This window comes from Pogoniulus pusillus, chromosome 11, assembly GCF_015220805.1.
Source record: "Pogoniulus pusillus isolate bPogPus1 chromosome 11, bPogPus1.pri, whole genome shotgun sequence".
Lineage (NCBI taxonomy): Eukaryota > Metazoa > Chordata > Aves > Piciformes > Lybiidae > Pogoniulus > Pogoniulus pusillus.
The window spans coordinates 26,918,622-26,931,184 of NC_087274.1; the positions used below are offsets into that span (position 1 = coordinate 26,918,622).

General features: G+C 42.4%; 1 protein-coding gene across 1 annotated transcript in view; it reads left to right on the forward strand.

Moving 5' to 3' along the window:
- FAM193A (family with sequence similarity 193 member A) overlaps nucleotides 1-8,711 on the forward strand; it is a 72,471-nt gene extending 63,760 nt beyond the window's left edge. The window contains exons 19-22 of the mRNA XM_064151579.1: nucleotides 1,781-2,011; nucleotides 2,448-3,291; nucleotides 6,626-6,707; nucleotides 7,826-8,711. Coding sequence (XP_064007649.1) covers nucleotides 1,781-2,011; nucleotides 2,448-3,291; nucleotides 6,626-6,707; nucleotides 7,826-7,919 — 1,251 coding nt within the window. The 3' untranslated portion in view covers nucleotides 7,920-8,711. The remainder of the gene's footprint in view (nucleotides 1-1,780; nucleotides 2,012-2,447; nucleotides 3,292-6,625; nucleotides 6,708-7,825) is intronic.
- The last annotated feature ends 3,852 nt before the right edge of the window (nucleotides 8,712-12,563 follow it).

Genomic DNA, 12,563 nt, shown 5'->3' on the forward strand with positions numbered 1-12,563 from the left:
TCATTTTGTTTCTTGTCACTTGGTCGTCAGTGATTGCATGTGTTTTATTAGGCTGCAGCTAAGGGGGGATGGCACTGGAGCTCAATACAGAGAATTAATAAAAGGAACACAAGTAGAAGGTATTTTCCATCTTGACATGAAGAATTGAAGTGAACCTTTTCAGTTGAAAGCAATTCTAGAGCAATGAAAATGAGTAAAAGCTGTGGGGAGCAATTGACTTGAAAAATAGATACCACGTTTGACTGCAACTGCAAACAGGAGCTTTGAAGCATTTGGTACAAACTGCATTTTGTACAACTGTACACAATTCATGTGTTCATTTGGAGGAGTGTAATTATAAACAATGCCACGAATTGGGGTAAAAGTACACTTAATATAGGGTAGTTTGGAGACTGTGCATGGCAATTTATAAGCTGTTCTCCCACGTGTAAAAATACAAACCCTGAAAGTATTCAGTTCAATTTGATTTAAAAAGGAATGAAAAAAAGAAACTCTTCTTACCTAGAACTTAGGCAATTACACCTTTATCAAAGGAAAACCCAAACTGCATCTTACAAGTTTTCAGTGTTACAATTTTCTTTACTGGTATATTTTGACAGATACTGACTTGTGTTTGTATTTTGAAGTGTTACGAAGTTCAAAAGTGTGCAGATTATATGAAATCTTTTTCCTTTATTTTAATATTAAGTACTGTGTGAAGCATCCTGTAGTTAACTACATACCAGTGAGTTCTTGCAATCATTATCTTTAAATTTGCATAAATTAAATGCTAAAGACTGTTTAGTTGCCACATTTTTCTCCCTAAGCTATGGTTTCATGTTCTGTCTGACCTCATTTGCAAACTTGTGTATAATCTATTTTAATAATCAATTAATTGGTAGAGTTGAAGTCTTCAAATTTTCTTAATGGAAGTAAAAGCTCAGTTTCTTAGCCATGTTTTTGATCAGGTGCAGTTTCATTGTAGGACTTGAAGTGAATTAGAGGCCTGCCCTGTAGTTGCAAGGGGCAGGGAGAGGATTTGGTTTCTCGTTGCATGTTCCCTCCATGTCCATGATTGTTCTGTCCCTGTCTGCCCACTGTTACTGCTTCTACTGAAGTGACAGAGCTCTGTACAGGATTTTTAAGTTAATAAGCTTTGCTTTGCTGGTTTAATGGCTCAAACCAGTGTAGCTTCAAACAGATGAGTCCAGGATCTGATGCACAAGGGGAAAAGGTGCAGGAAGGGAGGAGGACTGAGGAGTTGAGAGGCAGATGCAGTGGATGGGAGAACAGACAGGAAACATGACACAAAGATGCAGCTTGCAGCAGTGTTGTTAACAAGTTACTGATGCAGCTCTGCTGGAGGCTGTGCTGGCATGCCTCACTGCGGGGTGATCAGGTGCTCACAGTTACAGCCAAGGCTCATGTAGCGCAAACTGTGAAACAGACTTTGCAGGAAATGGAAACAGCAGCAAATGTCTGCTGCTTTCAAACTTTTCAGTGTGCTATGCAGATCACAAGAGAATATGGAAATCTCCTTTCTCACTTTTAAAGGCATTTCTTTGTCTTCTCACTTGTGCATTCCTCCCCAAGACCAGTCATTTGGAAAGTAAAATTCAAAACCTAGCACCAGGTCTGACTAAAACCACCTTCAGATACGCTTAGAAAAAATTAAGAGTTTCTTACACAGGTTCAGACCTTCCAAGTTACTTGAAAGTCTCTGAAACTTGAAAATCTCAGAAGTATTTAGGTCACTGCAATTTTTACATGTAGTCACTACATTTTGTCTCATGTTCTTCAGCCTCCGGCTGCACCAACCAGCAGAAATTATGCAGAGATGCGAGAAAAGCTTCGTTTACGTCTAACAAAAAGGAAAGAGGAACAGCCCAAGAAACCAGATCAGATCTCTGAAAGGGAAAGTGTCGTTGACCATCGAAAGGTGGAAGACTTGCTACAATTTATAAACAGCTCTGAAACCAAACCTGTAAGCAGTTCTCGGGCAGCCAAGCGAGCCAGACATAAGCAAAGGAAGGTAAGGCATCAAAGTATGTTTACCCTGAACCTTATGACGTCTTTCAGTGTAGCTTTTCATGTGCGTAGTGTTTTGCTGTCAAATGCTTTTAATGATTGCTCTTCCTAATATTTATGACCACTGAAACAGAGCAACTATGCTACCACAGCAAGAGAGCAAGTTTTTGTAGTTGTAGAAGACTTAGATACAGAGTAGGCATAGCAGCAGCAAAGATCAACAGATGGTTTTGACAACAGTGAAACACATTACAGAAATATGGGGAATGGAAAAGCAGAGAGGATTTTAATGTACTTTAAGGAGCAGCTCGTGTAAATAGTTACTTGCTGCAGACTTCCTGTGTTAGTGTCCTAGGACTTGAAAGCTTCGTAGTAGTAAAAAACTTCTCATTGCCAAAATGTTTGTCACTTTCTATAAACCTGTTGCTGTTGTTCTGTAGCTTGAAGAAAAAGCTCGACTTGAAGCAGAAGCCAGGGAGAGGGAGCATCATCAGTTGCTTGAGGAGCAGAGGCGGCGTGAGGAGGAAGAGGAGGAGAGGCTGAAACAAGAGTTACAAAGGCTCCAAGAGCTTCAGCAGTTGCGGGCTGTAAAGAAAAAGAAGAAAGAGCGCCCCAGCAAGGACTGCCAGAAGGCGGATGTGCTCCCTCGCAACTGCCAGGCGGTGAAAGAGTCCGTCCCGGGGGCGCCTCAGGACATGCAGAACGGTACACTGGAGCAGTCAGAAAAGGTAGAACCCTCCTCCGCCTCACTGTCAAGACACCTGAATCATACGGAGCAGAGGCCAGTTTCAGAAACAGGCTGTGAACTATCCAATCCTGTAAACACTAGAGACTCCAAGCTGCTTTATCAGAAAGAGGGGAGTGTAAAGCAGCATGAGCCCCTCTCTTTCCTGCTGGATATTATGCATCAACACAAAGAAGGAAACAGCAAACAGAAACTAAAGCAGATAAACAAATCGTGTGCTGAACCAGTGAAAAAGCCTGTTGAGTCCCCCAAAGCAACTGAGATTCAGACTAAACCCAGAAACCAAATAGAATCCAAAGCAAAAGCAGCAGAGGTCCCAACAGTTGCAGAACCTAAAAAAGAGGAGAAGAAATTAAACAGTAACAACAAAAAACAGTTGAACCATGTAAAGGAAGAGAAAGCACCTGTAACGAGTGAATCCCCTTCACCAAGCGAACAGCAACAAAATAATAAGCTAATACTTGCAGACTCTCCTCAACCTAAAGGCAAGAACAAGAAAAACAAGAAGAAAAAAGGAGACAAAGTCAACAATTCCATCGGTAAGTATGTAAGAAAGTTGATCTTGAGTGGTTTCTTTTATTGCTACTATGTAAGTTTGGAAGTTGGAAATCTTCCTGTTCAGTCATTCTTGCCAGTGTACTTCAGAGAAACAGAAAAACTGGTGTCAGGAGAACTCAAGTCTTTGTAATTATAGCAGTAAGGAGATGCTATAGATCTAATAAAGATGCTTTAATGAATAAATAAATTAGCTGATGCTGCTGGTTTTGTGTGGGGCTTTTCTCAGAGAAGAAAGCCAATCCCTTCTGGAAAGCTGTCTTGGATTCAGCTGGGACACAGTTATTAAAGCCTAACTTGCTCTAAATAAATACTAAAGCAATTAAATAATATGCCAAAATCCATTTAGAACTTGTTTTAAAGCAAGGTTGTTTCTCATAGAGCATTAAGTGTATAATCTAAAGTTGATCCTACTCTTTGAGCAAGGATACTTAAGGGGATTCTGCAGCCCAGGATTGTTCATTCATGTGGAAGTAAACATTTTCTCAGTGAAATTCTTAATGTGGAAGTAAGCATTTTCTCAGCAGAAATCATTCCTTTAATATATTAGCAACAGGTAAGCAAATACAAAACCTCATTTACTATTTATATTTGACAGAATGAAAACATGCTCTGGGGTGTTAATTAATTGCCAGTATTGAGGTTTTTCTCAACATGAATATTAGTTTGTGTTAATAAGCAGGCTTGTTACTTTAACTGATGGAAATAATAAAACCATACAGGATGGAGTTGACTCAAACTGCATTTTCATGATTTTCTTCCACATGTTTTATTTTCCTGAACTTCTCTCTGCCAAAACCAGAGCTGAGAAGCATGTGCAGTGTGGTTAGACTCCATGATCAGAGAATCATAGAATGCGTTAGGTTGGAAGGAACCTCAGAAATCATCTACTCCAATCTCCCTGCCATGGGCTGGGACACCTCCCAGCTAGACTTGACTTCTTAAGGCCTCATCCAACCTGGCCATGAACACTCCCAGGGAGGAGATGTCCACCACCTCCCTGGCCAGGCTGTTCCAATGTCTTGCCATCCACCTATTTAAGAACTCTTCCTGAAACTCAGTCTGAACGTCACCTGCCTTAGCTGCAAACCATTCCTCCTTGTGCTGTGCCTGGACACCCTCATGAAAAGTCCCTCTGCAGCCTTCCTGTAGGACCCCTTCACATATTGGAAGGCAGTTCTAAGGTTCCCCTGGAGTATTCTCTTCTCTAGTCTGAACAATCCCCAGGTCCCTCAGCCCATCCTCATAGCAGAAGGTCTTAGATGCCTTAGGTGTCTTATGTGTTTTCTAGCTGGAGCAATTCTATGATTCTGATTCTACTAGCTGGTTGGCTTTGCCAGCACGCAGTCAAACATGCTTTCTCAGCCACCAGCTTATTCCTGTACATTCTTGGGCTCTAGTGAGGCTGCCAGCTGGGATGGCAGCTTTGTGGTGTGGACACGTGTCTGCTCAGAGTGCCCAGGCATCCCTTGGGGTCAGCTGGCAGTTGTGTGGTAACAGTGCATAAATGACTGCCTGCTCACCGGAACAAGTTCACCTTGCGGCTCTCGCTGCCGTTCTGCCTAGTAAGCACATGGAGAGAACAGACCTTAATCCTCTGACAGTCTCTGACAGTGTTTCAGAAGCTTTATTCTTATTAAGCTTTGCTACAAAAATATAAGCTAAATTCCTGGTTGTTGCAAGTGGGAGGTAGAGCCTGGCTTTGATGTTCCATGGTTGAGTTGAGTCAGCTCACCAGTCTGTTATTAACTCTTATTGTGCTCAGTGTCTTCCATTTCATGTTTATTGGGCAGTGATGCAGCACTGAACCTTTTGGTACCTTAGTTCTTGTGCATATAGTGTTATGATGTGTTTGGACTTTGTTTGGTTTTAATTCACTTGGAAGAATGTGTTTCAGTCTTTGGAGCAAGACACAAGTGTAGTGAGGAGCAGAAAGAGAAGACCACAGGCAAGTGAAAGAGAAACTGTTGAAGGAGGGGTGGGGTGGCGGAGGCTGTTTAGACCAGAAGAATGCAGGTAGTTCATTGCATTATTTCCTCCTCCCTGCCCCTCACTATTGTTCTTTGTACTGCTGCTGAAGTGTAGTTACAGTTTCTGAAAACTAATGTTTGAAAGTGAGACAAACCCTACAGGGCCATGTTTCTGAATATGTAAAGGCTGAATTGTGCTGCTTTCTGAAGAGTTGGGACTGAGTCGCTGATTGGAGTAGTTCTTTAGAAGGAAAGAAAAGATTCTGTACTAATAAGCAAAAGAAAAATTTGCTATTCTTCAACACATAGGGCTGAAATTAAAGGTACCAAATTAACAAAGGCATCAAAAAGTAACTGTGAAATGAAAAAATGGACCTTAAGTAATTCTCAGAGCGTGAGAAGAGGTGAATGAAGTTGGGGGTTTTACCTGGTTTTTAAAATGTGGTATTAAGGCAGTGGACATGATTGCTTTTGGTGGGATCTCTGTTACTTTAACTCCTTGTTATGAAGAGCATGGAGTCAACTGGAGGCATAGTGAAGCCCTGGGTTAGAGGGTTTTGTATCTATTCAGAAGTAAGCTGAACAGCTAAGCTGTGCAGCTATTGAACTACTAGGAGTGCCTTTAAAAGTGACTCCTTCTCCTTAGCTCAAGAATTCTAGAGGGTTCTGGTCTATACTGGCTGTTTTCAGTTAGTTTTTGTCTAGCCCTTCTTGTTCTGAAGCTGCTTCAGAAATGAGCCTGGAGTGTGTATGTAATGAGAAAAGAGACCTCTGGAGGGAAATGCTCCAACTGGACTCTACAGAAATTATGCTTTCAGAACAGTACACTGAGAAAATACAATATGCTAACAGATTCCAGAGAGACTTTGTTCCTGTAGCTGAGGCTTAAATCCAGGCCGTATTTTAGTAGGCTAAAATAAAAAGAGACATTTCCCTTTGTAGGTAACATGGCTGCTGCAGCCACAGCCTGATGATTGTACCCCAGGAGGAGCAGGACAGCTCTACAAACACTGAATTCTTTAAGTAGTTGTCTTTTTAAAATGTTTCTATTTTAAAATATATCTAAGGCTGCCTTTTTAGTAGTAAGCCTCCCCAGGGCCTGTCAGGTTTGACCTTGAATGGCTGCAGGGGCAGGACTTTGACCACCTCCCTGGGCAGCCTGTTCCAGTGTTTCATTCATTGTAAAGAACTTAATGTCCAACCTAAATCTACCCTGCTCTAGTTACAAACCATTGCCTCTTATCCTGTCACTACAAGAACATCTTAAATGCGCATCTTCAAGGTTCTTCCTCTCTCCTTCCCCATTCTCCATGGAATCTAACATAGTTCCACCCTTCTTCCTTTGTAGATGATGTGTTTCTACCCAAAGACATTGATCTAGACAGTGTGGAAATGGATGAAACAGAGCGAGAAGTGGAGTATTTTAAAAGGTAAAGTGCTGTAATCCCCTCATATAGAGCTCTTGTGCTTGTTCTTATATGCCGTGGTTTTAAACAAAACCAAACCTCCCAGACCAAGCCACAGCTTTAACTAGCTCCTAGCAGAAAAGCCTGTGTGGTAACTTAGTGAATCCTGGTACAGTTGGTGTTGTGAATGCCAGATCAGTCACCAGAACTGCAGCTCTGTGGACACACATCACAGCTGAGTAGCACAAATAGACAAATGAGTACCAGAATTACCTGTGGATCCTCTAGGTTCTCATGAAGGCTTTCAGAGCATCCTCAGTTAGCATTTCTTTTGCCACGAGTGAAGCTTGTGTGAATATTTCTTTTATTGTATATGCAGCTCAAATACTGAGTATTATTCTAAGAAAAGGAATTCAAGTAGTAAAATGAAAAATGCTGTGTTAAGTGGTAAACAAATAAGGCTTCACATCTTCAAGTTCAGAGCCAATATTGCAAAAAAAGTTTGTTCTTGATGTTGTTTAGCAGAGCTAATTTAGATGCTGCACTGCAAGAGGTGGTGGAACTGTGGGTTATTGCATCACACCAGGCAGACAGGGGCTATTTATGCTAGAGCAGTGACAGTAAAAGAATGATCTGGACCTGTGCTTGCAAAACTGTTTTCTTCAGTGCCTTTTGTTTGCCTTGGGGATTTATGCATCAGCTCGTGTTTAAAAAGCACAGCACATGAGAAGAATCATTGATCAGCTTGAGGGTAGGAAGGCTCTGCAGAGGGACCTGGCCAGGCTGAATGGATAAGCTGTTGATGCCAGTGATGCTTCTGCTGCACACATGGTCTGCCACTCATTTTTGCTGTTAGAAGAATAGAAGGTTAAAGTTAGTTAGAAGGTAAAATCAGAGCTGTCATTTCTCTAGGTAACATTCAGCTCACTCCTGTGCTGCTGAATGTGCAGTGTTCTTCGCTGCTTCACTTCTTTAAGTAACTGCTTGATGATGCACCTGAGTGATGGACAAGGGATTCTTTTTTAAGGGGCTTTGTATTGCCAAATGAGAGCTGCCCTTCAGAAGCATTAACCCATGTGGTTTGAGGTGTTTGGGGTTGTTTTAATGTATTAGTTTAACTTTTATAACCTCTCTGTTTTCAGATTCTGCTTGGATTCTGCCAGACAGACAAGGCAGAGACTTTCAATCAACTGGTCTAATTTTAGCTTGAAAAAAACCACCTTTGCTGCACATTGAAATGGCACCATTTGGGGAGGGAACCCTGCAGGAATCAATGAACGACAACTCCACTTAGCTGTCCTGCTGTGCTGAGAGCTTCTCTGGTCTTGAGCCAGTGCTGCCTTGCCTTGTCCCCAGTGCTGTGTGGATCTGCACTGAACCCTTTGGCCTGATAATTCTTGCGGACTGAAAGATTGCCACTTTCTACCTGAATTTGTTAGCTTGTGTGCTTGTAGTCTGTGAGTGAGACTTACTTGATTGTAGCTGTATGCCGTTGGAGTTGGAACAATAGCTCTTTTCCATCTCCTTCTGAATGCCTTGGCCTCAAAGACTTTAAATTGCTTAGGCTTGAGTGGAGGCCAAAATACTAGTTTGCATCATCTGCAGTGGCTCCTGTCACTTCTGCATCTAGCTATGTTTTGTCATTCTGACTCCTGACAGAGGAATGGACCTAGTCAGTTGTGCTTTCATCTGCTCCAGAATTCTCCTGACATGACTTCATGAAAAAGAGGCTCTTATGGGACAAGTATTTCCTCAGTTCTTTCACAATCTACTGTTTAAGAGTGTACAAGTTACGCTATTTGTGTTTTGATTTATTTTTTTTTCTCCTGACTTGTAGCCAGCTTGTGTAAGAATACTTGCAGAATGAGAAAATTTAAAGAAGAACAGTACTCACACTATCAAATCTGTTATAGAGTGTATAATTGTATTAACACTGAAGCCTAACTGGCTACTTTTTTAACATATTGTTAAGTAATATTAAAATCATGTCTTTCTTTTTGAAAGATGGAATACATTAGTATGGCAGAAGACTTGTGTCTTGCTTTTTTCTGCTTGGGTGGGGAAATGGAAGGAAGCACCATCCTGAAAAAGAAAGAAAAAAGCAGTTTTCTAAACTAAATTTCACCTTGTGTCAGAATTTGTCGGTGAATGCCACTGACCTTTAGCATATTCCTTGTTTGCCAGCTCACTTGATGGGAAAAACTGCTATTGGCCAGAGAAAGGAAGGCTCCAGCTGAACTCTGGAAAAAGTTTGTGAATTCTCTGAGTTACTGTAATGCTTCTACTGCAGCAGATAAATTGTGAGGAGCAAAGTAACACCGAGATGAACAATGCAGTGTCAGCACAGAAATGAAGTAGGTTCCACTCTCCTATCTTGTTAACAGTGAACAATATAATCGTGTTTTACAGGTTGCATAGGATAACCCAGCACAGAAGCAGGCTGTTAACTGAGGAGCTTGATCTGTGTGGAGTCTTGCAGAAGTTTTTCTGATATTGCACTATTTAGTCCAAATATAGACAACAGAAGTCTTGTTCTTTCCAAGTGACCATATTCCAGTTATGACTGCCTTCAAAGTTTTGTCTTTCCCTTCAAGAAAACAAACTTGCACTCAGCACATATTTAAAAGGACAGCACAGTTTCAAAGCTCACTCAGGTCCTTTTCAGAACCAGCCCACGTTTTTCTTTCTTCCACTTGTTAACACGTTTTTCTCTGGTACACCCAGTGTACCAGGAGTGCTTTGTAGGACGCAGTGTAACTGCATTCAGTCTGAGACTCAAAAGGTTTAGTAGATTTGTTGCTCCATGTCCCAGATGTAGCAGAGGATTGACTTGACTGTAGATCACTGAGATACCTGCAACTTCCCATTGCTCTTGTTGGGTCTGGGTCTTCTTGTAGTGTATGCTGCTGGTAGAGAATGAAGTTGTTCAGTTTATACCCAGCCTTTGTAGGTAAGGGAGCCCTCAGCATCCTCTTGTAGAGGTGGGAATGTTGGTTTTCTCAAAATATATTCCAGGCACATAAAGGAGCAACTTCTCTTGTTCTTCAGCTTCAAGTTGAGGAAGGGATGAAGAGCTTAGCCTGGTTCTTTGTCAGTGCAGTGTTGTAGTGTAATACTGATTTGCTCATGCTGGAGGAACTGCATCTCAAACCTCCAAGTTAGCATCTGTGCCACTTGGCATCACTCTTAAAACTACACACTGCTGAAAATAGCTGCACTAGCAGAGAGGAGAGAGCTTTTTTGGCTTCGTGGAGACTTAGCTTCTCTTGCAACTTGAGTTAGGTCTTAGTTATGTGAGAGACTTCTCATGTGGGACGGTGGCTGTGAAAATAATGCTGTTAAAGCAGCAGAAGCTGGATGTTTGTGTGAGATCAAACTTCTCAGGCTTCTACAGTTCTGAGCCTTAACACAAGGTGGCAGTGGATGTCATCACTGGTGATTGCCACTGCTGGCAGCTCAGGGAATTGAGGCATGGCATGGAAAAAACGAGTTGAGGTCGCACAGGCAAATACTGGTGTAGAGTAGAAATGCTTATAAGTACTGAGATAGTTAATGTGCTAGAAACTTCTCATACCATTTGTTGTCACAAGTAAATGGGGGAAGTTTGTTTTATTCTCTAGCAAGGCTGTTCAGAGTGATACATGCGTATGATGTGCTTCTCTTCATGTTGAAATCCTAGCTTGAGACAGCAGAAGAAATGCTTTTGCATGTGAGGAATCTATGTATGTATCTGTAATATCCTTCAAGGACACTCTCCTTATGCTCCATTGTGGTCAATCAGTACAATTGACATGATGCCATCCAGCACACAGAATGAAGAATGAGTCTCCGTGGATCTGCTGTTGTTGCACTGTGTTGAGAACCTCAAGGCAAGTAAAATATTTCTAGCTCTATAGTGAATGAGGATGAGCATGGCCCAGGCTGGGAGCCAGGAGATTTGAAAGTACTGGCTTCAATTCCACCTCTTCTTTGACCTTGGGCAAATGACTTGGTTACTGTTGCTCTGTTCAGTTTGTTAAGGATTTTCTGAATTAGGAGCATGTTTCTTAATGCTTAATCAAGTAACTGTGTGAAGTCTGTTTAGGTGCTGCACTGTTGGAGGCCCAAATGTTCTACTCTGGTATTGGTGTAGTTCACATGTGTTCAATTCACATAAAATATGTTCAAATGTAACTTCTGGTAGAGGAGATGTCTATAAGTAACATCATGACTGAGTAAATTTGGGTTCTTCATGAGAGGAGGAAGGGGGAGAACTCTACCTTTGAGTGAGCTACTTTGATGACTTGTGTAACATGTCCCTCTGCTCCTTCCTTATGCAACTTGTATGAAAGGCAAATATCTGAGCTCTGGAGATGAGGCTGGCAGATCTATTTTAGGCCTGTCTGCTGATATCAGTGCTGCTGAATTTGAGGGTTGGGGTCTTTTTCCAGCATTTTCTTTAATGTAAGGGAGCATGGTTGCACAGAAGGCTTGTGTTGGTGCTGGATGCTCTGAGGTTGACTGGTGCTGGATGCTGTGAGGCAGCCCTTACACAGGGATATGTCATTGCTGTTTGTCATTCACTGTTGCTGCTTTCTGAGGTAGCATGACTATGAACTTAAACACCTTCAGCCTGGTTTTTTTGGTGTGGCATCACTGGTACTTAAGCTGTGTAGCTGAGGTTCATCTTGCTGGCAGCATACAGCTGGTCACAGCCTGAAGAAAATCCTAGAATGGTTTGGGTTGGAAGGGCCTTTAAAGATCGTCTGATTCCAACCCCACTGCTATGGGCAGGGACACCTTTCACTAGCCCAGGTTGCTTGAGGCCTCACCCAAGCTGGCCGTGAACACCTCTAGGGAGGGAGCATTCACAGCCTCCCTGGGCAACCTGTTTAGTGTCTCTCCACCCTTGATAATCTCCAGTTTAGTTCTCCCCTCTTCTATCTCAAAGCCATTGCCCCTTGTCCTGTCACTACATGAAGAATCCATCCCCTGCAAGAAGATCCACGTGCTGAAAATGGATTAACGTGGTCACTGTTGAGCACAAAGGCTTTGGGTGTGTGTGCTGGTGCTTGAAAAGACTCTGCAGGCTGTGTTCTGTGTCACTGAAGGGTTACCTCACTTCTGCTTTAGTGTGGGTGCTGTTGTATTCTGATGGAAAAAGGGATGGTGACTGGAGTCGGTGTTGGCACTGGCAGTCACAGCTTCACACATGTCTCGGGACAAAGGAAGGCGTGCAACTTGCAATTGCAGAAGCTATTAAAAGGAGTAAAACCCCTTTGCTTGCTGTGTTGTTATAAGCATCTGAGCAAGATTAGTCCTGTAGGACCTTTGTTGTCTTTGGCATTTTGTCTGCATTTAAACCTCCAGGAAATACGAAGATGAAAACCTTTGGTAGGGGAATTCTCCAAAGTCACAGAAGCGTTGGTTCTGGATATTTCCTTTCCTCTTCCTGTCCTTCAGAAAGAACTTCTTGAATGGATGCCAGTTTCCCAAATTTTCAATGCCTTCCCAATGGCCAGCAGCTTGTCTGTCCTTGCTTACCCCTGTCATCATCAAGTGAAAATGTTAAATCATCAAAATGTTGTTTCAGGTAGCTGGTAGAAGTGAGTTGCCGTTGAAAGGAGGATGTTTTTCTCTTCTCCTTTGTTTTCTCCACTGAACAAAGAAGTGACAATACCAAACCTTTGGGCCTCATTTCTATTCTTCACAGGTCTGTGTGCTTAGTTTCAGCTTTGCTGCTGCTTTTAGCTGTACATTTGGGCCTCTTCCAGGTTAGTGCTTAGAGATGTGCAGTGCCAGCAATGGCTGCTGGCGGCCCAGAAGGCAGCTGCGTGCTGGGCTGCTTCAAAAGTGGTGTGAGCAGCAGGACAGGGAGGGAATTCTGCCCCTCTGCTCTGG